Raw genomic sequence first — 26,875 nt, 5'->3', positions numbered from 1 at the left:
GCTGGAACTGGAAATTTGACTATAACACATTATTATTATTATTATTATTATTATTATTATTATTATTATTATAAACACTACGCTATGATATCCTAGAACAAAATAACTGTTTTTCTCCGGTGCCAAAATGACGTTGCGGTAAGAATTTAGGAGAAGTTACGATTGACTTTTTCTCGAAAATTGAAAGTTGTTTTTAACGAAATTCAATATCAATCGTTTGTTCATTTTAAAAAAACGAACAAACGATTCGGGACTTCGAGACCCTTAGCCTTGCAAAAAATCGAGAGCTCCGAGACACCTTCGTGTGAAAAACGAGACTGCTAGACGCTCATTACCGCTGAAAAAACGAGACTGCGAGACCTACGAAATTCGACTAAAATTTTGCGAGACCCAGAGTTTTTGAAGGACCCTTCGCCACCCCTATAATTAGAACATAGCTAGCAGAGCCACGCAATCAAATTCAGTATATGTAAGCGTACTCAAAATCCCGATAGTGCACGCTGATAGCGTGAGCAAATCGCTTCGCCAGAATTTTTTTTTCGCGCGAGCGGCCAAATAATGGACAATAATGCGACAATAATGGACAATAATGCGACAATAATGGATACAAACAGAGACTCGGCCTACGGCTTTTTCGACCTTTTCCCTTGGGCTAGAGTTCTTAAATGAGGCAGAAAAAGAGAAAAACAACGAAAAAGGAGATATAAATGATTTCTGCCGATATGAATGAAATCATATGAAACTTGCATTATATAAATGCTAAGAGTTTAATAGTTTTAAAACAGATATTACATCGCAGCCAAGGGGCTGAATTGCATAATATTTTTCAAGAAATAGAAGTATATCGCGAAATTAAAAGCGCATACAAATACAGCGAAGTTTACTCTAAGAAGTGGATCGATTACCCAAGGTACACTCTCGTGTCAGGCAGTTTCCGCGGTAGAGAATGAAGAACTATCATTTTTACGGTGGCTTCAAAGGGACATACACTTTCCTCTCTCTTTTTTTTTACTTGCGACTTAGCTGCTACTTTCTTGCGACTTAGCTGCGACTTCCTTGCTACTTTCTTGCGACTTAGCTGCGACTTTCTTGCTACTTTCTTGCGACTTAGCTGCGACTTAGCTGCGACTTTCTTGCTACTTTCTTGCGACTTAGCTGCGACTTTCTTGCTACTTTCTTGCGACTTAGCTGCGACTTTCTTGCGACTTAGCTGCGACTTTCTTGCTACTTTCTTGCGACTTAGCTGCGACTTTCCTGCTACTTTCTTGCGACTTAGCTGCCTGGTGCATCAGCCGGCCAGGTTGTTTTATTTGAAAACAACGTAGACTCCTATAAACAATAGGTAGTCTGTTTTGCCTTGGCTTTACAGTATAGCTATGAAGTTTTTCGCCGTTTTCACTTTCATTTCGGTGTGCTCTACATCGCTGGCAGTGCTTCCATCTTACTCTCCGGCAATAAGGAACAATGCAGTAATGCGCGACGAGATAATCAAGGACTACTTCAATCTTGGGCTTACTGCACCTGAAATTGCATTATTTCTCGTAAGTGTACATGGTATCGGGATCTCGTTAAGACAATTGAAAAGAATACTCAGACGGTTGGGATGTACAAGACGTCGGCGTCGAAGTAATTTGAATGAGGTGGTAGAAGCAGTCGAGGAGGAACTGAAGGGGTGTGGAAGCCTTCTCGGATATCGAGCAATGCATCAGAGACTCATCAATCAGCACGGTCTTGTTACTACGAGGGAAGTCGTTCGACATGTTTTGAGGGTTTTTGATCCTGAAGGGGTGGAGCATAGGTCACAGCATAGACTACGACGACGAATTTACAGGTGTAAAGGACCAAATTACTTATGGCACATTGACGGCTACGACAAACTAAAACCGTTTGGATTCTGCATTCATGGTGCAATTGATGGCTTTAGTCGAAGGATCCTATGGCTGGAGGTTGCATCTTCGAACAACGACCCTCGTATAGTAGCTCAATATTTCTTAGACTATGCAAGACAGTTAGGAGGTACGGCAAGGATTGTACGTGGAGATAGGGGATCTGAGAACAGGAACTTAGCAGCTATTCAGCGTTTCTTTCGGCGGTCCATGAATGACGACTTTGCAGGTGATAAAAGTTTCATGTATGGGAAATCTACAGCAAACCAAAGAATTGAAGCATGGTGGGGACGTTTGAGGCAAGGATGTGCAGAATGGTGGATTACATTTTTTAAGGACTTGAGAGATTCTGGTTTGTATCACGATGATGATATAATACACCGCGAATGCCTGAAGTTCTGTTTCATGGATGTCATACAAAGTGAACTACACAGAGCTGCATTGGAATGGAATGTTCACCGAATTCGACCGTCTAGCAATGTGGAATCTCCGTCGGGAAAGCCAGATGTACTCTACTTCGTTCCAGCATCAGCTGAGAGTCAAGATTACATGACTCCTGTTGACATCGACGAAATCGAAATCGCACAGGATACGTGTGCCGAGCAACCACAAGCGAAAGGATGTCCCTACTTGAAAGAGCTCTGCGATCTAATCATGGAGGATGAAGGTCTAGAACCAGCTACAACAGCAGAGGAAGCTCTCCAACTCTACTTAGATCTACTGGACCATATTAATGCCATACCATAGAAGAATGGTTGAATTTCATTCCTGTTCACAGGCTACCCAGCATGAGCAGTGTTTTTGGTACACTCAAAAACAAAGCTTTGTATGCGGTTAGTTAAGGGGCTATGTTAGGTTCGCAAATATTCAGTGTGGCGAAATGTACATCGTAAGGTATTTATTGCTGGTCAGATCTAATGCCGCTATCATTTTGTAGCTGGATACCGAACCACACAAGTAAATCAATTAAAAATGCTAATTAAAATCAACTTTATTTCTTCACTGTTTCCAACATGTTTTCTAAATGTGGAAAGGAACTTAAACTCTTGACACTAAGAACGGATTATTTTCATTCATAAACTACACACCTGTGGGGGAGAGAAATTGCCTGACCCACCATTCACACTCTTTACAGTACAGTGTATTGTATAGATATCATCTGGCCTGGTAATTCGAAATCTATGAACTCAACAAGGTAGAACAGCAAAGTAAAGAGCAGGTAACGAACTATTTTCCATTTCGTTTCTAAAGTGTTATGTTAACACAACCTATTAGAGTACACATGAATGACATGTATAAAAAGAAAAGAATAATTAATCCCCTATTGCGATGAGCAGCATTATCCTTATTATCTTAGTGCAAGTATGTCGCCCCCGCAAACTGAACCAAGAGCTTGCAAATCTCCATCTGTTGCCATCCTCACAGCTGTAAAGTCCATCTGTAGTAAGGAAAAATGAGTTTATCTTAGAGAATAGTATGGAGTCAAACTAGTCAAGTAAAATAAGCCACTTGAGGTGTAATACGAATACGTAAACTGTGAAAAAAAATACATAAAATACTTGCGGGTCCTATGGGTATATTTCCCAAGATAAGAAACACAAAAAGGAAAAAATGGCAACAGATCCTATAGAATAATACATGGATGTACACAGATATGGAAGTGCTCAACTCAATGTATCATGTACAGCAAACAAATAAGATCTTGAGTTTATATGGAATTTCTCTGCAAGTGTTCAACTCAATATATCGAGCAGTAAATAAGTAAGATCTTGAGTTAATAACAAAAAGAGAAATTCCATATGTCTACAAGCAATATTTGCCGTATATCATGTTCAACATGTACGTGTACATGCCACATATCAGGCCCAACATTTGCCCTACATCAAGTTCATCTACTTTGGAATGTTACATAAATTAGTGGGTAAAGGACTACATGCTTGTCCAATTTGAAGTAATTAAATTAATAAAAAAACTTTTTTTCTCTCATCCAATTATTTCCAAATCAATTACTTTGGATTCTAGGAATGATAAATAGCTACCAATATAAAAATTATTTTGTATGCAATGAAATAAACTTCACTAAACTCGTTTGGGAGTAAAATTTCTTTCAAATTATTAACTCAAAACCGAGGTTAGTCTGGCTAGTTTTAATACTTACAAAAGAAATTTAATTGGCAGCCATTTATGAAAAGGGTCAAAACTATTCCCAGTGAAGCACAAATAACCGTCCCATCTTGAAGTTAAATGATTAAAGGTTTCTCGAAAGTAAACCAGACGTAACAAGAAGGTAAGGAAAGTGTAAAAAGACAATCTGAGATATCAAATTTAAGTGCGCCACAATCTCGAGTCCAGTACAGGAAACAGTTCGTAATGAATTCTTACCCTTTCGTCTTTAAACTGTTGGCAAACGCCATCTTCAATCCCACGTTTTTCTTTTAAAAAATTGAAAATCTACAGAGAATGAAGCCAAATATAAGTTTTTGTACCTTCAGTATTTCTAATTTGAACGAATGACAGGAGAAAGTGTCAAAATACCTGGTTCGGACCTCCGGAACTAGCTGTTCTCTTAGAGAATCCATGTTGTTTATCGGCAATGCAACCTAGCCTGCGTCCCACTCGGCCCAGCTAGGTAGCCAGGCAGCTAAGTCGCAAGAAAGTAGCAAGAAAGTCGCAGCTAAGTCGCAAGAAAGTAGCAAGAAAGTCGCAGCTAAGTCGCAAGAAAGTAGCAAGTCGCAGATAAGTCGCAAGAAAGTAGCAAGAAAGTAGCAGCTAAGTCGCAGCTAAGTAGCAAGAAAGTAGCAAGTCGCAGATAAGTCGCAAGAAAGTAGCAAGAAAGTCGCAGCTAAGTCGCAAGAAAGTAGCAAGAAAGTCGCAGCTAAGTCGCAAGAAAGTAGCAAGAAAGTCGCAGCTAAGTCGCAAGAAAGTAGCAAGAAAGTCGCAGCTAAGTCGCAAGAAAGTAGCAAGAAAGTCGCAGCTAAGTCGCAAGAAAGTAGCAGCTAAGTCGCAAGGGAAAAAAAGGAGAGAGGAAAGTGTATGTCCCTTTGAAGCCACCGTAGAAACCGGCTCAACACAAGTATATTTTTAAAATATCATTGAAAAACGGCCGTATCTACAATTTTACCGGGAGTTTTACTAACCAATCACAAGGACAAAGAAAATTTCAAATTTAGTTTTTGCATGTATTACCCGTGGTTGATTCTGTTTGCGTTGTAGTTTGAAAGTCGGGAAGTATTTCAAACATTTACTGATTTGAGGTAAAACCGTTTCGTCTTCAAAATCTCAGGCCGTGTCAATTCCCCAAATACATTTGTATTGGGTCCGTTTGGTCTTCAATAGTCCCAGCCGCATTATTCCGTAAATTATGTAAGCTTTCTTCTTCGACGTTCCAGACCGTGTTTCGAAATATATATTTTGTAAGTTAACTCGTTCGTAATTTAGTAAATTTCTTTAAGTCTGAGTCCTTTCAGTCTTCAAACTTCCCGGCCCCAAAATTCGGTAAGTTATACAAGCTTTCTTCTTCAAAACTTCATACCCTATTTCGAAAAATTTTTATTATAAAAGTTTACTCAGCCGTAATTTGGTAAATTTACGTTGAGTTCGTTCAATCTTCAAAATTCCCGGCAGCAATACTCGGTAAATTATACAAGTTCTTGTCTCCGACATTCCAGACCGTGTTTCGAAAAATAAATGTCATTGGTTTACCCAGCATTATTCTTTACTTACGTACGTTGAGGCTGTTCAGTCTTCAAAATTACCGGCCGCTATTAGGTAAATATTTATTCGCTTATACCGTAAACGAAATAAACAACATATTTATTTCACCGTAAAAAAACTAGAAGCTTTCGCATGTCTTCACATCGACTCCAGTCAAACGAGCAGTCTAATTTGACCGTTGATGAACGAACTTCAATTTTTTTGTTTTAAACTCGTCTTGTAATTGGCCAAAAAACGTTGGGTGGCCCCGGTTGAGTTCGTGTCACTGTAAAAGTCCCGATTTTTTGCTCATAAAAACGCAAAATACCTTTCCCTTTGGTAAAAGTGTGTTCAAAAATGCAATTCATCAAGAATAAAGAAATAACATGTACAAAGCTACTGTAAACTGATAATTAGTCGTTTAGCATCGTTAACGCTCTCCATGTGTCCGCAATGAGCTGAACTACAGTACCATATCACGACTGGTGGAAATGGTCTCAACACATAAAACGGTCTAACTGGTTAAAATAAACGCATCAGTTTTCACTCAATCATAACCAGTGAACGACCAAAGTTGAACTGAGATAATTGTCGTACTTTATGTTGCTTAATTTGAGAGAAACTGTTTGAAAATTGTCTTATGAACCAAACTCAGCCATGGAATCGGATCATAATGGACTAATGAAAAGAGTAGCCGTCTCCTTGAAAGCGTTGCTTGCTGGAAGAAAGGACAATTAAAGGACATAAACCTGTAGTTGAAGAAGCTTAGACTCGGAAGTTAGTTATAGAATATCGCTGGTCACTGTTCTTGTCTGTTTGTCAAATGTTCTTCTACTTTGTCAAAAGCAAAAAGAACTTTGCCCATAAATTGGAACTTTTATCCGTTTTGAAAACTATCTGCAACGTTTTCTGTTTTTCATCTTTGTCTTCACCCTTTTTTTATCACTGCGTAAAACTGGGCTTATGTTGGTGCGCCTTTGGTTTCTAGCGGATACCAAAAAGACCAGTTAACACTGGTAAAAGTCAAATAAAAGTCAAAGAAAATAAAATTAATCACTGTTAAGTTTCAGTTTCCTTCCTTCATTAACTTACCCAGATACTTACAAGGCTCATTAGTAGCTTGATTTTTTATCCTTTGATGCTAATGCCATGTAAAAATTGCATCACCAACGGGAACCGCGTACATTTGTTACTATGGAGCCACATATTTCACTATTCGCCCATCATCCTTACCATTCCAAATTTGTAAACGGATAATTTGCAGACCTCCATTGAGATTATTTTCAGAATTGTTCTAGTTATAACAAGGTCGATTTCCAGATAAGCACTTAATATTCTTACAGTTTGAACAGGGATCTCAATTAAACAAACATGCAGTAGTGCCGTTTTTTTTTGTTTTAATTAAGAGTACAAAATGCATGTCCATGTAAAAACCAAAAAATTATTAACATTCATAATAAAATCATGCAAACTATAAACAAAGGTTGACAAGTGATACAAACGATTGGTTTTGTGTTTTCCTGACTACCTCTCTTACAAAACCAAGATGAAGTATTCAAATAAGGAACGTATCTGAGCTGCACCTATAAATGAATTAGCTTTTCTCAGTCCGCAAAAGTTACTTAAAACTTAGGTTTTCACTAAGAAAATAAAAGTCAAAGAAAATAAAATTAATCACTGAGAATAGACAGGAGAGTAAGGTTAAAAGTCACCACCTAGAGTTCTTCTAACACAAAGTTCAGACCCGCGTGTTCACGCAAATGGACAACTAAAAGCATTGAATTTTTGTTAATTGCCATTTAGAAGTTTCATAATACAAAACAGTCATGTTTGAGTTGTAGTTGATAGGAAATACTTGGGGATTTTTCTGTTCAGTATGTTTCTCTGGATTTGGAGTAAAGTAAGCTTTCTTACGGGAAACTCATTCCTTCCTGTTTACAATATACGTCCCCCCTTGACACCATATACATGTAGTGCTTGTTCACTAGATATCACATATGTCTACCAATAAGACACTTTTCCAGTGTTCAGCTGATCAAAGCATCTATTGAATCCAATCAAAACAATTCAAAGATAACAAATGATGGAAAATGTGTTATCTCATCCTTTTCAAAATTCCAATACACTCCACTTGTCAGCCTTTACTACAATAAAATCACAATAACTCCACCTACCAAGGAAGAACTCTCACACTGATGACATAAATAATAGTTCCTGTATTCTTCAAAGGAAATGGTGTAAAGACAAACCTTTGTGTATTTCTTGCATCCAAAATTTATAAAAAAACTCTTTTTCTTTGCTAGTATCTACAAAAAGGTACTGAGCGATTTTCATATCACTATTTACATGGTAAATGTTCATACACCAGCCATAAAACTATCAGATATGAAGCAAACATTCCAAGGTCACTTCACACTCTGCGGGATTTAACTGGGTTTTCAGGATTAAATCGTCCAGAGTAAGCCATGTTATGATAACCACCACTAGTGCGATACATGGACTTGGGAGTAGGGGCAACAGCAGTAAGTAGATCAGCACTCAGGTCTTCTATCAGCTGATTCTCACCTCTGTAAAAAGAAAAAAAACAAATCCGCCAAATTATTGCAGCCAAATTCACAGTTACATATCGAGTATATATTGTGTACATATGCTTAACTTCTCAGATCTACAAAAACTTAATTGATATTACAGTTAATGCAACTTTCTCTAGTGAAGCCAAGTACATTACTAATTAAACATTCATTGAAGAAATAATTTACTGAACAGCATAAATAATTAAGAGTCACTCTCATTGGCCACTGTACTAAAATCTGTATTTACTAAGATAAATCAAATTTTACCAAAACAACAACCAATTGACTGTTAACTGTTCACATGCAGCCTGGTAAAACAGCATTCTCAACTGCCCCCTTTCATTCTCGAACAATTTGTTCGTAATTTTTCACTTTCTGAAAATGAAAGGAGATGGAAGTGGCAAAACGCCTTCAGTAGTTACTGAGCCAAAATAACAGAATTTCTTTACTGCATCTTTTAAATCCCAATTTGTTAAGCTTTGTGTGGAAGTGTTTGTAAGAAAGAGCTAAGATCTGTGTAGAGTTTCATCTCTAAATAATAATAATGATAATAATAATAATAATAATAATCAAAATGATACATTTATATATATCTGTAGGGCTATGTTATAATTTTCCCTTATCATTCAATGAATTATATAGCTCCACCGGTTTAGAGCACTCTGCAACTCAAGATAATATATTATATGAACATCTATGTATAAATAACAAACCAATAAGAGACTACTGTACACTTACTTAGAGGAAGATTTTTTGCCTGAAGGAGGAATTGCTCTTCGGCACTTTAAGCAAACTACAACAGCAGCTGCAATAAGGCCAAGGGCAGCACATGTAGATGATACAGTAACAGCAATGTCGCCTGAACTACTTGTGTCTTCATCTTCTTGAGTATTGCTGTCCTGAACTGTGCCCTTGTCAGTGACATTGATGGCACCACATGCTGACACATCACTAAGAACCCTCACTGCATATGAGTTGTAGCCTATAAAAATAACAGTATAAGTTTCCAAAAAGTACAAAAAAGCATGTTTTCATCCTATGAGTGAACCATTTTGTCACATTTTCAACAAAGTTGAGTGTTTTAGTTAAAGATGTGTTGTTCATTGTGGTTAAAATGATGTATGAAAGTAAAATCATAAATAAATGTAAAATAGGTTGTGGTTACTCATCATGGTAAATAACACATAAAAGAGAATATAATATTTTGTTTCATGGAGATAAAATCCTTTGTCTTCAAATTTAAAGATACTAATGAATATTGATTGTGAGGTCAAGCTATCAATCAAGGATCATGATCTTCAATTGACAGCTTCTACAATTAATAATGACTCTAAAAAATAAACAAAGAAGTTAACATTTATTCATCACCACTATCATTACAATTACAGCCATTCACCGGTGGAAAGTAATTGAACTTGCTTTCATGTGGTTGGTACAGTACCACAGTACCACTCAAGAACTACTGGTGTCACATTAGCAAACTTACCCAAGTCTATAACATTCTTGCTCTGGTTAAGAAGAATGTAAAACTGGCAAATCAGTTCACTAACTGATTTTTCTTTAACTGGCTTTATCTCCATGCTAACTTCAGCACTGATACTGTCTCTACACTGGAGAATTACAGACTCATTTACTATGTTCCCTTCATCAAAACTGCAACTGCAGGATTTTGCCATGTTGGAAGCTATACCCTGGTTTATGTGTATCATATCCTGGGAGTCCTAGAGAGTAATAAACAAACAATAAATTGCAAATATTAACTAAAGGTAACAACTCTATATACTTTAAGCATTATGATATATGACAAACAAACAAGGTTTTGAAAATTTCAACTCTTCAGTTACACAAGTTAGACTGAGAGGGGAACTTAAACAATTTTTTACTCAATGCACTAAATAATGAGTAAAAGCTATCAGTTGAAGTGACCCCATTCAGTACTAAATAAAAATACAGTTATTCTAAATTACAGAGGAATCCGCATGTTCCCACCAAATACTTAATCAAAAGGATGATTATACTGGTAATAATGATTTGTTGGAGGCCTCGCATGCCATAATGGATGACAAGGATGATAGTGCTAAGGGGTTTGAAAGTTGTAAACATTAGGGACCTTAAGAAACCATGACGGCGATGCCAAGGAAGACTTCGATTAAAAATGAATTTCTACTCTTAGTTAGAATTTCAAAAATGGCTGCAGGAGCTTACTGTTTCATACAGCGCCACAGCTCAACTTCAGCATGACGTATAAAGTAGCCGTTGAGTCCAAATGGAAATTAAAATAATTTGCCGTCGTGGTTTTGGTTCACAGACGATGCAAATTTTGGTGATTTCACGTTGTTGTTTTGCATAGGACGGCTAAGAAATGTACAAAGTTTAAAAATGCACATGCTGAGCTATTGTTCTGCCAATTAGATCTCTTGTTTTTCCACGTCCTCATTGCCGTCGCGGTTTCTTAAGGTCCCTATTAAAATGGCTGAGTTTCCATCTGTTCAGAGAACAGATTGAAGCAATTTGCTGTCTATGAAAGCTAACAAATACAATGTACTTCAGAGCAATCAATTCTTATAAGCTGTCACAGACCCTGCTACATCCCTTGCAAAAAAGTCAAAACCATCAACCACACTTTTTGTGGCAACTGCTTTCTATAGGAGGCAAAGCCACGTGTTGTCGAGATGAGTGACTGAGTGTAAAAATAGAATTCTGAACTTAATCTTAGTTGCTCAAAATTCACAATTGCACATTATGTCTTCAGTTCTTGACGCAACACCGCAGAAAAAAGTAGGAAGAGATAACCATCTAACAATCCTTTCATGATCATGAGTAATTCAAGGCAGATGTTTACCTTGCAGAAATATCTTAGTAGGTGTAATTGAGGTATAATAAAACTTGGGGAAATTTTTCTTCTTTAAAGAGAGAGAGTGTGTACTGTTTAAATCTGCAAATCGTGTAGATCTGAAGATATAGTCTTTTCAGTTCTTCCCATACATAACACTACAAAAGACAATAAACATCTCAAAATTATTTCACAGTGGCATCCACCAATGCATAATTGAACTCAAAACTTTTCCTTGCAGATATACCTCAATAGACATGATCTGCACATCATGTAAGCTTTTAGCAAATTTTTTCTTTTCAAAAGAGAGCATTTTACAGTTGGAGTCAGCGACCTATGCCAAAAAGAGCTGCTAACTTTGTGAAGCAAGCAAGCTGCAAAATATGATTCCTTGCATTATTCAACAGAATGATGGAGTGGAAGAATAGAAGCAGAATAGAAGAATATCTTAAAATGCACAATGACCGAATATCCTGAATCAAAAGTCTCTAACTAAGAATGGAATTGCAATAAGATAAAAATTATTTATCTTTAACAGGCAAAATTAAAAGATGCATGGGTAACCATTGTTGGTAACCACTGGTCTAATTGTAAACCAAATGGGGAGGGACAATCCAAAATGGTTGATGTTAACTGAATGAATTAAGCGCATATCAAATCTGACTGCACAAATAAGATATCTGCACAATTTCAATCCTAAAGGGGTTGGGCTTCAAAACTATGTGGGGATTTTTCAATATTCTTATTGGTTGCTTTGCAACCTATCTGTCAAGTCTGCTAATCAAAATTTTATCAATACACATCACATTGGAGGCCATTGCAGGAGATCCATTTTGAAAAACAGAATTCCCCCAAATAGTATCTTGAGAGTCGTCAGACCAAATTTCAAGACAATCAGTAAAGTTTACATACCCCATTAATCGTTCAAAGAAGGCACATTCCCATAAAAATGAAGTAGGCTTTTCTTAATCCCAAAGTTTTCCCAAAAATTCATGCCTTTGGGTGACCACATGTCAAGTTATGTCAACACTGAAAAACTCAAAATGCTGACCACTAATAGTGTCATTCCTTTCCACGTCTTGAAGGTGTTCTCGGAATCGGTCACCTAGTCTTCTGCCTGTTTCGCCGATGTATATCTTTTTGCAATAAGTGCAAGTTATGCAATAGATTACATTAGCGGAGGTGCACGTGAAGTGATCGGTGATCTTAATGGATTGTTTAGGTCCCGATATTTTATCAGTGTTGTGAATGAAAGGACAATTCAATATTTTGGTCAGAAGTTCTTTTCAGACTAATGACCAACCAGGCACTTTTAAATGCGCTCGTGCACGATGCAAAACATGTCCTTTCATTCACAACATTCCCAGAACACCTTCAAGGACACAAGGACACATCAAAACCAGTCGCTAGACATTTTAATTTACCTAACCATTCTAAGTAACACATGGCAAACTGTGGTCTTTCCTTACACTTAGGTAGCACGGAAAGCCAGAAAACTCTTGAACAAAAGCTCATCTTTCAAACTGGCCGTCTAAATCCCACAGGAATCAACAAACGCTTTTCATTCCACTAATTTATTCGTGTTTTTCTCCTTGCCACGTTCCCACCAATAACGTAGCTCCATTTTCTGCCTTTAAAAGCACACACAACACACAATTCCTCTATTCGCTCCAATGAAGGGCTAATGCTCGAAACGTCAGCTTTTGTAATTGTTATGGTGGCCAATTTACCATTTCAACTTTGTTGATATATCCAAATTATTTCATTAAGTGTTCAGCCTCACTTCAAGAGATAGCTTCCAAAGCTTCCAAAGAGGCATGAAATAATTTACTTTCAAGACCATAGTGCCTTACTCTGTTACTTGTTGCTGTGTTACTCAAGTTAAGGCCATCGCAGCTTCTTTTTTCTATCTCACTTTTACTTTTGACAATAAACACCACTAATTTGACCAGACATGTAACAGCTTGCCACATGACTGCCAGTCCCAGTCTGGATTTCTGCTGGCTTAATGTAAAAATTATGGTATTTCATGATTTAATTTTGAATAGCATCCCAGCCTTAAAACCTTTTGATGGACTGGTCAAATTCTATGCTTCTATTCAATACATGTACTACTATACAGTTAAAATAGACTTAAAATTAAATGAAGCATCTATTAATAAAGCATCGCTTGAACCTCTTGGTTCTCACATGTGGCAAGATAAAATCATGGCCCCTGCTTCTTAAAAAATGTGATCTTTGTGGAGGAAGAAGGTCATAAAGAGGATGAGCTGCATCGGTTATGATGTTGTTCCATAACTGCCTAGTCATATTGATAATAAATGTTTGTTATGAAGTACCTTTAAAAGTTTGCAATCTTCAGTCATTAACTTGAGGGAAAACTGTCGTTCAAAATGTTTGACTGATGTTGCTTCTGTAGACCCTGTAAATGTGTAGATACCAATCCCATCAAAACAATGACAACACTTTTATATTCCAACTTATAATACATCAGGGCTCGAAATTGCAACCAATACAGTCGCATTTGCGACTTGATTTTTATGTTTGTGACTACATTGTAAAACTTCCTGAGGAGTTGCAAATTTGTGAGTAGAATAAAAAAGCCAGTAGTCGCTACTTTGCCACTATTTTTGCTGAAATAAATAAAGAAATTAAAAAATATATTGTTGTGTGCCTTGATTATCAAAGACATTTGAAGATATAGGGTAAAATTGTACCTAATTTATCTGCAATGTTGTGCACTCAACCCATTACCTTGAATGGCTGCCATTGCAGTGGTCTCTTATTCATGTGTATTGCAGGCTTATATTTTTGTTTGTCAAACCGCTGGATTTTTGCGACTAAAATTCATGAACTTGCAACTATACTTACGTATCAAGTCGCAAAATGGCAACTGAACCTTTCTTTTAATTTTGAGCCCTGTATAATAGTAACAAAGAAAAACTAAAAAACTTTTAATTACCTTTACATGTTTTTCCAGAAAACCCATGAGGACAGATACATTCAAAATCATTTACTTTGTCTCTGCATATTCCACCATTCTTACACGGATAAGAGAGGCAGTCATTAATATTAACTGCACAGTTGTAACCTGTAAAACCTGCTTTACAGAAGCACTTGACACTGTGACCTTTGTCTTGACAAGATATTGAATTGATGCACATCATGGGCTCCTGACAGAGGTCTATATCAATCTGGCAATGATCCCCTCTGTATCCCAAACCACAATCACATCTATAGCCACCCACTTCATCAATACAGCTTCCTCCATTCTGACAAGGATTGGAAAGGCATTCCTTGAGGTTGTAATCACATTTGAACCCTGCATATCCAGGTGAGCAATGGCACTTAAAGCCATTTACTTGATCAGTACATGTACCATGAACACAAGGAGAATGTAAACATTCATCTATATCAACTTCACAATGAGAACCTAAAAGAAAATGAAAAAACACTTTACCCACCCTGCACTGTCCCAGACAGAGATTTCTCACATGTCATAAACTGCATGCAATTTCCATTTAATTTTTTTTTGGCTGTTTCTTTAATCCAGCTGATGTCAGATTTATCTCCACTATAACGACCTCAGTCCTTAATCTGCAGTGAGTTATTCTGTTATCCAGTCCATTGAAAAAATTACAATAAAACTTCAGTTTGAACAGTAAACTTAACCAACAAATTAAACAGTAAGCTTCAGTCTCTATTTCATGTTTAGTACATATCAAGTCCTAACTATCAAGGTGTTGTTGACTTTGTTGGGGCACATGGCTGCATAGTTTCTGCACCACTACAGGGATAATCCAGAAAAAAATTTAAACCCAGAAAGAAACATTGTTTAGAGCAATGAAAAAGAAAGGTTCAGTTTGTGTGTTTCAGAGCTGGATTTGTTAATATCCATTATCCATCCCTAATAGCATATCGTCCATTGAGAATGTGCAAATAAAGAACTTGTGTCAGTGGTTGACCACAATTGCTACACAGTGGCTAAGTTGTCTGCTTGCAAGATTTCTGTTGCAGTGGTTCCCTAAAATAGCACATTCCACTCCGTTCGCTTAAAACAGTAAGAAGTAATGCAAACCTCAAAGTTATACAAAAAGGTCACTCACAATCTGAGAGTCAATCAATAGAAAAATTTCAATTGCTCTTATAGAGACATGTGACTTATCTTTCTTTTGTGCATAATCTTAGTTAATCTTCGCCTGCAATAAACTACATGACTTGTGTAATTAGAGTAGTTTACTTTATTAACAAATCAACCCAAGAAAAAACATCTTTAGCTATCACCCTGGCCGGTGACAGGATTTCAGTTATTGGGATAAGTAAAAGGATTGCACTTGAAAAAGACTGTAGGAGTGAGGAAAGAAAAAATTAGAGGAAGTAAGCCTGTTAAAATTTTGCAGTGAAAAGTGTCTGTACTCATCAAGCCATCAATTTATCCCTGTGGATTATTCAAAAGATGATGTCACATATGTGGCAAAAGGTGGCAATTGTTCCTTGGCCAAAGAAAACATTCAGCAAAGGACAAAAGGTGTCTACCTCAAATACTCAGAGAAGACAATCCAGAGAAAAAACTCTTTGATATTTGGACTGTAACTGAGAGGTGACAAACAAGATATGCGCATACAGTTTTACACTTGTTCATTTGCTTTAAGATAATAAAAATGGACAAAGGTAACTTCACAGTTGCCATTTCTCTATTTCTCTTTTGCCTTGAGCTTTCTTTGATTCCTTCAGCTGCAAGGCAAAATCCAAGTTGGTGCAGATGTACCACAGGATCACTCATGCACAAAATCATGCTTTTACAACATAGGGAATATATATGAGAAAAAATGAGACTTTTTCTGATCCAACATCCCAGACTGAACAGAAACACACTGTTTGCTAAATCTAAGCATTTTTATGTACAGAAAAATCTTAAAGGGGATTGCACAAAATGGAGGGGGGCCTTGCGGTTTCCTGTTTTGTGGTTGTGGCTATTTTTTAGATCAGAATTGTGGTTTTTGTGCCAAAAAAGTTCAAGTTTTTTATTTTGGTGCTCATTGCAGTTTGCAGATTTTACATTTTTTCAGCATTTAGTATTTTGGTTATCAAAAATACTAATGGGGTTTTGGGTTTTGGTATACAATGTTGTTTTCAGTTTTCTTTTTTTTTTTAGTGGCAATCATGCACCTAGTCTCCCTCGCAGCCGTTTTTTTTTTTGGATGTCACGCAACGCTCCCCCAAAAGAACGGCTGCTGACAACCGAACTACATTCCTTTCTCCAAATTGGCCAATCACAGCTCGGGTTCCATTTTCCGGAACCTTTTCGCGCCAGACTCACCTTTTGAGACTCGTCCAATCAGAAATCGTTTTCTATCGCGATCCTCATGTGGAAAACACAAAACAAATGGCGGTGCTTGAAGGAGCTTTTCGCAAAGCGTCGTCAAAGTTCAAAATTTTCGAGCTTAATGCTCACCAGAAGCTTGCAATTAGAAAAGTTTTAGTCGAGAAAGAAGATGTTTTTGTTAAGCTGCCTACAGGATCCGGGAAATCGTTAATAGAGAGCTTTAGATTCCCGCTCGTGTTTGACCATGTTACCGATTAAAGTGGTCATATTATTGTTATCGTTGTTGCGTTGTACCAACGTGCGGAAACACTCGATAATTCGGGCCGATTTCCTGTACCGGTGATAAGAAGCCACGAACATAACTAATCGGGTTCACTCCTGCTAGCAGCGGACTGGCAAATGAAGAAGTACAAGTAGTGTAGGAGACGTTGGCCGACCTAAATTGCAGTGTTCTCGAAGCCTTCGCCCAGTTTGTTGACGGCAAGCACGTGCTTTTTTCCTCCTGATCTCCATCTGTAGGTCGAAGCAAGCGTTTAGCCCTTGGCCTCGATTGAAAGGCGTCCTGTATTTCGTTTTGATTATTGATCTAATTTACTGTTTCTTATATATTCTGACTTTTATAATCTATAGTAACCTCTCGAAGTAGTGCGAATAAAGAGTTTCAGTTCAGTTTTTAGCTTCTACTTTCTCAGTTGCTCGCTGAAACTTTAACAACCGCTCAAACAATCTAGCGTTCCTGTCGTTGGCGTAGCAGTTGACGTCTATGTTAAGCGTAGATTCTATAATTTCAACGAAATTGTGAGAAATTTTTCCAAAAATATATACTCTATCTTTACAAGGGCACAACGATGAACATGTGAAACATTTTGAGCTCTCATTGACAAATTTCTTCAGTGTTTCTCTCGACATGATAGCTAGATCATCCACATTTTCGCGTGAAACCTTACGTCATTCAGATTTTCTGACATGTGATTGGTCTGTTCAATAGACCGCGAACAAACCGCAAGGACAATGAGAAAGGAATGTAGTTCGGTTGTCAGCAGCCGTTCTTTTGGGGGAGCGTTGCGTGACATCCAAAAAAACCGCTGCGAGGGAGACTATCATGCACCTCCACCAATCCTAAATAGCTGCAAAAACCTCTGTATGCTCCACTTGTTACCACTGTGTCAGTTTGATAAAGGTTTTGAATACAAGGGTGTGAAAATGTATCAGTTTGGATGGTTTTACATGCAGTTTTCAGTTTTAATCATATACTTTTGTGGTGTCGAATAGACCCCAATGCCCCCCTCAAAATGGCTTATCTACAGGTGCAACATATGAACTGGGTTGACGTAGACTTGACGCAGATGGAGTTTTTCATGTATCATAAAGAATTATCATTGAGGTTAAAAAGATTGGCAGGTGCTAGCCACAAAGAGACCCAAAGGTTTCAGATTAAAACACAACACTCACCTACACATACAAAAAACAAAACTGTTAGAACAATCAAGCAAGCAAGCACTAGAAATAAGTTGACAAGGGTATTAGGTCCTAACAAGTTATCTATACTTTTGTGGTGTCGAGTTATTCAAATAACCTTAGACTGCTAGTTGCTTAAGTATAAAAACCCGAACTTAGTAGGACACATGTTTGATGGGTACCTGTAAACCCAGCAGGGCACTTGCACTGGAAAGAACCAACTCCATCCTCACATCTGCCACCATTCAAACAAGGACTTGAAGCACAATCATCAATGTCAACTTCACAGTTCCTGCCACTGAAGCCCCGTAGGCACTGACAGGTGAAGTTGTTCACCTCTGGGATACAGCGACCACCATTTTGACATGGGGAGGACAGACACTTGTCGATGACTTCAGAACAGTCCCGTCCTTTGTACCCTGCCTTGCAAATACATACATGCGTGTTTCCGTCGGTTGAGCTCTCAACGTTTTGACACAGGGCGTTATTTTTGCAAGGTTTCGAGAAACAATTGTCGATTTTTTCGCAAAATTTTCCTCGAAATCCACCACAACATTTGCAGCGGAAGTCGAATAGACTAAAGTTTGTCGAGCATTGCCCTCGGCCGGAGCACACCTCGCTGGTGGACGGAGGGCTACAATTGTTTTCTTTCACACTAACATTAAGTCGCAAGCCAAAGTCGCAGCGGAAAGTAGAATCTATATTGGCGATAAAATAGTGCTTTCCAATTTTCAGTATGTCTAAGCCCACAGAAACACTATCAGTGGATTTATTTACAAGTGGAATGCCATTGCTCTCGTTACAGGTTAGGAATGCATTAGCCTTGTCTGTAGCAACGACGCGGTGTGGTACAAATCCATCGACATAAGACAAAATTTCCTCATTAGCAGTAAAATTAAGAGTATCTCCTACTTGAATCTGCAAAGGCTTTAGCTGTACTTCAACAAAAGTATCATACACGTCTGCATCCGTATCATTCTCACCACCAAAACAAGAATGACCAGTGCTACAGATACTGACGCCATATCCCCAAATTACCGGTATAACAGTTGAACGATTTCGCCAGCAAGGCTTTTCGTCACATCGTGATGTGCACTCCATTATGTCACTTTGATGAATCTCACAATGACGGCCATATGTGTCGTCTCCGCATACGCATTTGTAGCCGTTGACTTCGTCAACACAGAGAGCATCATTCTTGCAAGGTTGAGAAGCGCATTCATCTTCGTCAATATCGCATAACTTTCCAGTAAATCCTGGAGTACAGTAACATTTTGGGTTGCCACTTTTAAGACTACAAACACCATTAACACATGGGTTTACTGGGCAATCAGTGGAACGAAATTCACAAGCCGGACCACGAAATCCGACTTGACAACTGCAAGTGAAGTAAGAGCCATTCCTCATACAACTTCCAGCATTCCAACAAGGATTCGAAGCGCAAGGATCATTCAAGGCAACTTCTAGGTTTGCTTCAGACCACAAAATGCACATAAAAACAACGAGATACCAAATAGACAGGGCTCTTACAATCGCATACATTTCCTCGTCAGTTTAACGATCACAAAAATCAAGTTCTGAAGAAATATTAAATTAAAATTAAAGTACAACACAAAGGATTGTCATGGGAGCAATGAACACTGTCCAATCAAGTACTCGCTGGCTCAGTGGATTGACCAATCATGAAAGCGGAATGAACTGTGTGTAAGACAGCTGCATTTGGCATGTGTTCTTAGCATGTGCTTTTGCACTTCCTTTGTTGTTGCAGGTAAAGTATTTGTTTTCACTTTTTCTTCTTTTTTTATTTGAAATGTGTTCACTGTCAATACTAACATGTGCTTACTTTGAACGTCTAGCAACGAACAGTTGATTAAGTCCGCAAGCTAGAAAAACAACCGCTCCAAATCTTTTGAGACAACAAAGGTATAAACGACACCGCGGAAATACGTTTTTTAGGGCACGATACAGTATTTTACTAGTCAGCGGACCCCTCAACTAAACCATAAAATGCCGATAACTTTTACAATGTTTTTCGCCGTGAGTCAAATCGACAGCGTAAAGAGGCAAAACTTAGAAAGAATACAGTAAACTTAGCCTTGAAACTCGGCTCACCTTTTGGATAGTTCTTAAGCTCAATTATATAATTTGTCAAAGCCGAACTGAAGTTGCACACGATATGAAATTGTTGTTTTTCGCTCGCGGCTCCGTGGCAACTAAGTTTTGTTTATAGAAAAGCTTATGCACTAAGGCTAAAAATGAGACGGTTTTTGAATGGCTGAAGCAGTGATCCGAGGACGCTGCACTATCAGGTTTGTAAAGCAATGGCTTGAACCGTATAAATCGGCATGTCAACGGCATTTCGGTCAGATTTGCCTAGAAAAAGACAAAAACATGCCCGTCTAGCACGACCACCCTATCCCCACTCGTTATTCAGTGTATGTATTATAGTTTGCCAAAAACCCTACGACTGTAACATGTATACGACTGAGGCCCTCAAAAGTACAAAAAGTGGCTCAACTAGAGGAAGAATAAATCGAGGTATAATTTAAGTACAAAATGTCCATTTTAATGATAATAAATTAAGTTTTCACTTTCCACCCTAGTTTGTAATTTTTGTTCTGAGCTGTAATTTTTTTTCTGAGCTTTAATTTTACTTTCCCAACAAGTGTTGTTTCCCAATCACAGTTATGAATAATTTGTAGTATGCCTTTTTTTATGCCACTCTTCCCTCACTAATCATTTTATTTTATTTATTTTTGCTTTTTCTTTTCTTTCTTTACTAACTTACTGCCATATGTGACAAAATGTACTGAGCTAACAGAATACTTCTGGTTTATTTAGCTCCCTGATTCACAAAGTAACTCTACCATCTTGGTACTACTAGAAAACAAATTTTTAAAACACAAAGTACTGTAAGGTAAAATAATTATAATTTATAATATAATTTAATCCATTTATGTGAATAATTAAAGCACTGTATTGTCTTTTCTCATATTGCAACAGCCTTGAATGAATCAATTATTTTCCAAACTCGATTTCTTATATTCAGAAGCTGCCTGCTGAGTTGTAAAAGAAGAACACTAATTGGGTTTTCATGGAGGTGTAAAGAACATAATGATTATGTTGATTAATTTTCCAAATTAGAAATGTCAGTGGGAAAGTATCAGAAGTATTTCTAAAGTCAAAGTTGTTTGTTAAAAATGTTCAGGAGAAAATTGAGTAGATTAAGTCAGCTGTCAATTCCCAGTTAACACCAAGTCACGAGGAGAAACCAAAAGCTTGTAATTAGCCTGTGTACTGCTGTGCCTATCTAGTCAAATAAAAATCAGGGATTACATATTCCCAAACATGAACAATGATAACACCATACAGATGTCTTTTTCCCAACTTATTACTGGGGAGGGGAGCACTGGTATGGCTACGTTAGTTGTAGTCATAAGAAATTCTCAACTAGTTTCAGCAATATACATATATGCTGCCACCTTGAAAAAAAAATGGTTACAAGTCGAATAGGAATGTTTCATAATGATGCTCAGTGGGAATACGATGTAATATTACTGATGGGGATCATAATTATCCTTTAGTACAGTGGTTCAGAGCATAGTTAGTAGTCCCCTCTACTATGTTCAGAGCTTGTGATGTGCATGATTCCTTAAGCACATAGAAACCATGTAAAGCAAAGCAAAGCTAATCTAGAAAAATGAATGGAAGAAGAAGAGTAGTTGATTATTTGCATAAATCAATGCAATGCACATGCAAGATAGTGGAATATACTTCAGGCTCCGGTTGTTCAAAGGGCGGATAACGCTATCCAGCAGATAAATCGCTATCCAGCGGATAAGTGTTACCAAAACGTACTGCGCTCTCCACCGGATAGAGATTTATCCAGTGTATAGCGTTATCCATCCTTTGAACAACCGGGGCCAGGTAAACATACATGTGCCTGTAAAAGTTTCAAATGACTGAGTCATAAAAAATAATACTAGTAATAAAAAAGTGGTTTTCAATGAAAATGCCTTCGTATAAAACAAATAGAGCTGTTTGGGAAATTAAAGTAGCAGTTGTAGCAACAGGTACAAGCAAACCTACTAAAGACATGTAATAGAGATCTACAATCAATTGCTATCAATAAAGATAAATTGTAAATGAACCGATCATGTTGGACGGTCTCAAATATTACATATTTTCAGCGCCCTCAATCAATCTCCTATATAATCTTTGTCGAGCCTTGGCGCAGCTAACAATTCACAATTTCTTCGATTTCCGCTCCCTTTGTAAACATCACCATATTAACTAAACAAGCGTTATTCTGTTCACGAGAGATAACTTGTTGTTAAAACTGCAAGTATATGAAATGAACAAATGTTTTCGTATTTTCATTACGGACACCCGTTCTTAAAGGCAAAGAAAATCCGAAAGGTGAAATGGCAAAAACTCAGTCTATAAAGGTAAAATTCTCATCCAAGCAAATGATTTCAAAAGTGGAAAGGCACCACACGTCGGCGCAAAGTGAGTGTGAATATTTTCACAACACGATAATTACCCGTATCGCCTTATGCTAATTAAACACACTTAAAAATCCAACCAGCCTTCAGCCTCGCTGGAAAAGTATCTCACAGAACTAATCTCCTGCTTTCTCTGGATAACTATCGCTGTTTTTGACAATTTTGAAGGCAAGGGCGACTGAAGAACCACGATCGCGCTTCGTAATGACGGCCATTTACAAACAAGTCAACAAACAGCACACAACTCCAAACAAAATGACTCCACTGTACCGCTATTTGTTAAGACGTGGTTTTAGTAGTAAAAACCCATTCAAAGGATCAAATATATGAACAAGAAGAAGTATCATGGATATTTTCCAACTTAAAACCACGCAAAAGGCCGATGTTTCATCCAACTCAGTCTACAAACACATGAAAGCGCTTGGCAGCCTAAAGTTGATGACCACTGACCACTGTGACGTCACCAAAACTTATTTCTGCGGTGTCGGTCTAAACGCTTTGTTACTACGTTTTTCTAAGTCGCCCGAGGTTTGGTTGTATTTTGGCAAACGTTCGATTACGTAACGAATATTTATACAGGGTACCCCAGTTCAGCTATAAATAGATGGTTTAGACACCCACACAGTAATCTCGGGCGTGGGAAATTAAAGTCTCCTACCCCTAGCCCTGCAGGAGACGGAGCCTACGGTTTATTCGTCCTTATCCGAGAAGACTAGAATATCTATCCATTTCTTGATACTCTAGAAAGGTAGCAAATTCTCCTCAGTTATTTTAAGACCACGAGTGTTGGTCCGGCCGGGGCTCGAACCTTCGACCTCCGGCACAACACGATCCGGCGCTCTAACCGGGGAGCGGTTAAAAAAATAACGTTCACTTCATATTTCCCCATGTAATTTATTTTGAAACAAATATTGGTTGGGGGTTCAGATTTCTTAAATCATTGGGAGCTTGCACTCCTTATGGTTCAATAAAACTCTTGAACGGCACTTTCTCGTCCGCCTTGTGCAGACTAACCTTCTAACACCACCTAGCCCACCTCCCCCCTCCTTATCCAACATCTCCCCCTCCCGAAACACACACACACACACGCACGCACACACGCACATACGCACGCGCACGCACGCACACACACACGCACACACACAGGCAAGATCTCCCACGGCCACTTTTCCCTTCAAATGTTTCAGTTCCCACCCTTTCGAATTAAAGAGAAAAGCGCAGTTGCCCAAACTTCCTCCGCCCGTCCCTTCCCGTTTTAAACCCGAGTCAAGTTTAGGATTTTGTTTCCCCTAACAAGATGCTGAAAAGAAAACTGCTAATAGTAAATAATAAGAAATTCTACTTCATGAAATGTCAATCTCTGTCCCTCTTCCGGCGGAAGTAAAGGCTTGTTATTTACAGTGACGTGCTCCCGTTTCCAAAAATGCGTAAGTTACTATATATGAGAAGAGGAGTAGCATGGTGCCGCATCCCTGGACGCGGCGTTAATTCGGAGAAAATTCTTCTTCATCTCTCAGGTGACGTGTAACTGACTACTACTCTAACCTGCCACAAACTGCCTGCCATGCAGGCTATCCTCGGTTAAGTTGCTCCTTCCAGGGAAAGTTGCTGCGACCTGTTAATTGCTGCCGAAAATTTGTCATATACGTAAAAAAGTTCCGAGAGAGCATGTCAACACACCTTTCAAGAAGCCCTGGTTCGTGATACGCCCCCTTTCAATGATATTGATAAATTCAACTGCGTATTATAGCCTCAGTAAGATTCGTTGTGGAGTAACAACGTCTACATACATACATACATATACTTTATTTAATCTCGAATTTGGAGTAGCTAAAGGATAAGCTAGTATCTTCGAGTTACAAGTATAATTCTAAATACTACTAAAATGTAAAATGTAAAATTGTAACATTCTAAAATTTAACTATGAGAAAGAGTCATACTGTAAAATCTTGCGCTTGAAATCAGAAAAGTCAGACGTTCTAAAAGAGTCCGGAAGAGAGTTCCATAGTTTTGAAGACATATATGAAAAGGAGTGAAGACCATAAGTAGTCGTTTTTGTAGACAGTAGAGACAAAATATAATTTCCGCCTAGATTATAGGATACAGACCGGAAACTAAACATATTCTTCAGATACAAAATGGCGACGCACCACAGAGTAGAAGTAGCAGTCTTCTCATGGGTATTCTGTACATGTCTCCTCCATAGTGAAGAAGATTGAGCATTAAGAGGTCTTTTAGAATACTAAGGGGCACTTCTGCCGACTTGAATTTACCTCCCTCTCCTCACCGATAATACCTTAATTAGTGGCTGAGTCCTGACCAAAGGGACTACAGTATTAGATTAATTACCTTTCGGCGGAAGCCGACGCATTTTTCGTGGCTTAAGAAAGCCAACGTACTGTAAAAGAATTAAGATTTTTTGCGGGATAAAAAATGTCAGTCGAAAATTAGTCGATTTAGGACTAGCACTAATTATAATTTGTTCCATCACAGGCGGCTCAAGCTCTCTTTGAGAACCACACAAGGAACACAATTTGCATATCGATTCATAAGGATTTGTATGGGATTTTTACAAGATATCCATAGAGATAGTTAAAAGTGAAAATGTTAAATAAAAATGGCTTACCTTATTCCATACGTGTGTTGCTTGCTCCTGGTGTCGTTAATTTACCGATTTCACTTGATTTAATCGGTTTTTTTTAATCCTGGTTTTCTCTTAAAGAGAAAAGAAGAAGAGAAAACCAGGATTAAAAAAAACCGCTTAAATCAAGTGAAATCGGTAAAATAACGACACCAGGAGCAAGCAACACACGTATGGAATAAGGTAAGCCATTTCTATTTAATATTTTCACTTTTAACTATCTCTATGGATATCTTGTAGAAAATCCCATACAAATCCTTATAAATCGATATGCAAATTGTGTTCCTTGTGTGGTTCTCAAAGAGACCTTGGGTCACCTGTGGTTCCATTGGTGCCAAAAACCAGAAAAATACGGTGAGCTACGTTACCCAGAAACCATCTGTGAAACGTCGACGCCCATAATAAGGTTTTACATTATTCAGACTAGCGATACTTGGTGTGGGTGAGAAGTTCGTCATTGCACGGCACTTAAATTCAGTGAGACAATTCAGTAAGTATCCGATGAACTTCACCAAAATCGTAGTTTCCCAAGCCTGTTAAGGACACATGTGGCGCTTTTGAGCAGCCTCTACCCAGTGGAATTGTTTGGTTTCAAATTGTCGGTGCCATATATCATATTCTCCTGTGAATCACTATGAACTTGAAAGAGTACAAAGTCGTCGTTTTGGGTTCAGGTGGAGTTGGAAAAAGTGCACTTACAGTGAAGTTTGTCACAGGACAATTTGTTGAAAAGTATGACCCAACTATAGAGGATTTCTACCGAAAGGAGATCGACGTTGACCACAATCCCTCCATATTAGAAATTTTAGACACTGCCGGCACTGAACAGTTCGCTTCCATGAGGGATTTGTACATAAAAAATGGTCAAGGGTTTCTTTTAATATATTCTCTTTTAAACCGGCAAACGTTCACTGATTTAAAGCCCATGAGGGATCAGATACTGCGTGTGAAAAATGCAGACAGTGTGCCACTGATACTTGTTGGAAATAAAAGTGACATATTTGACGAACGAGAAGTATCTGCAAACGAAGCGAAGCTTCTAGCGGAAGAATGGGGCTGTCCGCACTTTGAAACCTCTGCGAAGAACAACACCAATGTTGACGAGGTATTCACCGAGATTGTTAGACGAATGAAAACCACACAGAAAAGTTCTTCGAGTAAACGAGGTTGTTGTGTTGTTCTTTAACGGTCATAGACACGTCGTCCAAGCGTCGCAGTCAAGTTTGGTAAGACAACATATAATTCAATTCGTCTTTATCGTGGAAAAAGTGTGTGGACGTTAGGAGTCAGGAGTTAACCACATAATTTGCTGATACACGAATACAGGAGGTGGAATAACTGTGAAGGACGCCATAATGTAAACTTTTTAGAGTAAGAGTGTCAATTCTTTTCTTATATATTTTTTTTAATGTAAATGACTTTTAAAAGAATAGTTTCGATGCACGTTTCTGATATTTTGTCAATACGAACTAGTAGTTGCTTTCGCGATTTTTGTATGCAGGTCGTTTTGTTATCAAAAGTTTGGGTCTGATGTGAGTCTGATCCGAGAGAACCAAAGTTTAACGGATGTGTTCGAGTCCATTAATTTGGAAGTGTACGAGAGAAAATACCTTTACCCACTAATAACATTACTGTAACGTATGAAGTTTTTAAATAAAATTACACTAGGGAAGTTTTCGTGTGTTGCCTTTATTTCTTTTTACTGTGGATTTTACCATTTGGGGAATTATGTATTTCATTTGCAATCAGATGTCAAATTGTTGATATTTTTTAACATTAGATTAGATGAGACTGACTTCGGTTTACTGTCGAAAAAGACCCTAATTTAAAATGCTTCACAATTCAACGATGTTGCCTTTTTTTACCAAAGTATTAACTGTTTCTTTTAGAATTTAAGCCAGTGTCCCATTAACTTATGGCTTTTGTGGCCATCTCAACATATTTTCCCCTATATTTGGGT

General features: G+C 38.0%; 3 protein-coding genes and 2 long non-coding RNA genes across 5 annotated transcripts; 2 read left to right on the top strand and 3 right to left on the bottom strand.

Moving 5' to 3' along the window:
* The first annotated feature begins 1,032 nt into the window (after positions 1-1,032).
* Positions 1,033-2,757, top strand: LOC148726973 (uncharacterized). Its single transcript, XM_088728964.1, has one exon. It carries the CDS (start codon positions 1,377-1,379, stop codon positions 2,631-2,633), a length of 1,257 nt encoding a protein of 418 aa, XP_088585090.1. The 5' UTR covers positions 1,033-1,376; the 3' UTR covers positions 2,634-2,757.
* A 102-nt stretch (positions 2,758-2,859) lies between these two features.
* LOC148726972 (uncharacterized) lies at positions 2,860-4,615 on the bottom strand. Its single transcript, XR_015989806.1, has 3 exons — positions 4,422-4,615; positions 4,269-4,337; positions 2,860-3,324 (listed from the first exon to the last, which is right to left on the bottom strand). It is a non-coding gene; the product is annotated as an uncharacterized LOC148726972 (long non-coding RNA).
* A 2,344-nt stretch (positions 4,616-6,959) lies between these two features.
* On the bottom strand, positions 6,960-19,419 carry LOC111330864 (uncharacterized). The gene is made up of 6 exons (XM_022935831.2): positions 17,952-19,419; positions 13,948-14,418; positions 13,325-13,407; positions 9,639-9,873; positions 8,891-9,134; positions 6,960-8,146 (listed from the first exon to the last, which is right to left on the bottom strand). Exons 1-6 carry the CDS (start codon positions 19,309-19,311, stop codon positions 7,990-7,992), a joined length of 2,550 nt encoding a protein of 849 aa, XP_022791566.1. The 5' UTR covers positions 19,312-19,419; the 3' UTR covers positions 6,960-7,989.
* LOC148726971 (uncharacterized) lies at positions 16,086-17,944 on the bottom strand. Its single transcript, XR_015989807.1, has 2 exons — positions 17,420-17,944; positions 16,086-16,154 (listed from the first exon to the last, which is right to left on the bottom strand). It is a non-coding gene; the product is annotated as an uncharacterized LOC148726971 (long non-coding RNA).
* A 5,861-nt stretch (positions 19,420-25,280) lies between the features above and the next one.
* LOC111330850 (ras-related protein Rap-2b) lies at positions 25,281-26,587 on the top strand. Its single transcript, XM_022935814.2, has one exon. It carries the CDS (start codon positions 25,550-25,552, stop codon positions 26,099-26,101), a length of 552 nt encoding a protein of 183 aa, XP_022791549.1. The 5' UTR covers positions 25,281-25,549; the 3' UTR covers positions 26,102-26,587.
* Positions 26,588-26,875: the final 288 nt, after the last annotated feature.

The sequence above is a fragment of the Stylophora pistillata genome, chromosome 7 (genome assembly GCF_964205215.1).
Source record: "Stylophora pistillata chromosome 7, jaStyPist1.2, whole genome shotgun sequence".
NCBI lineage: Eukaryota > Metazoa > Cnidaria > Anthozoa > Scleractinia > Pocilloporidae > Stylophora > Stylophora pistillata.
Note: the sequence above shows the minus strand (reverse complement) of the source record. Positions and strands in the feature narration are given on the sequence as shown.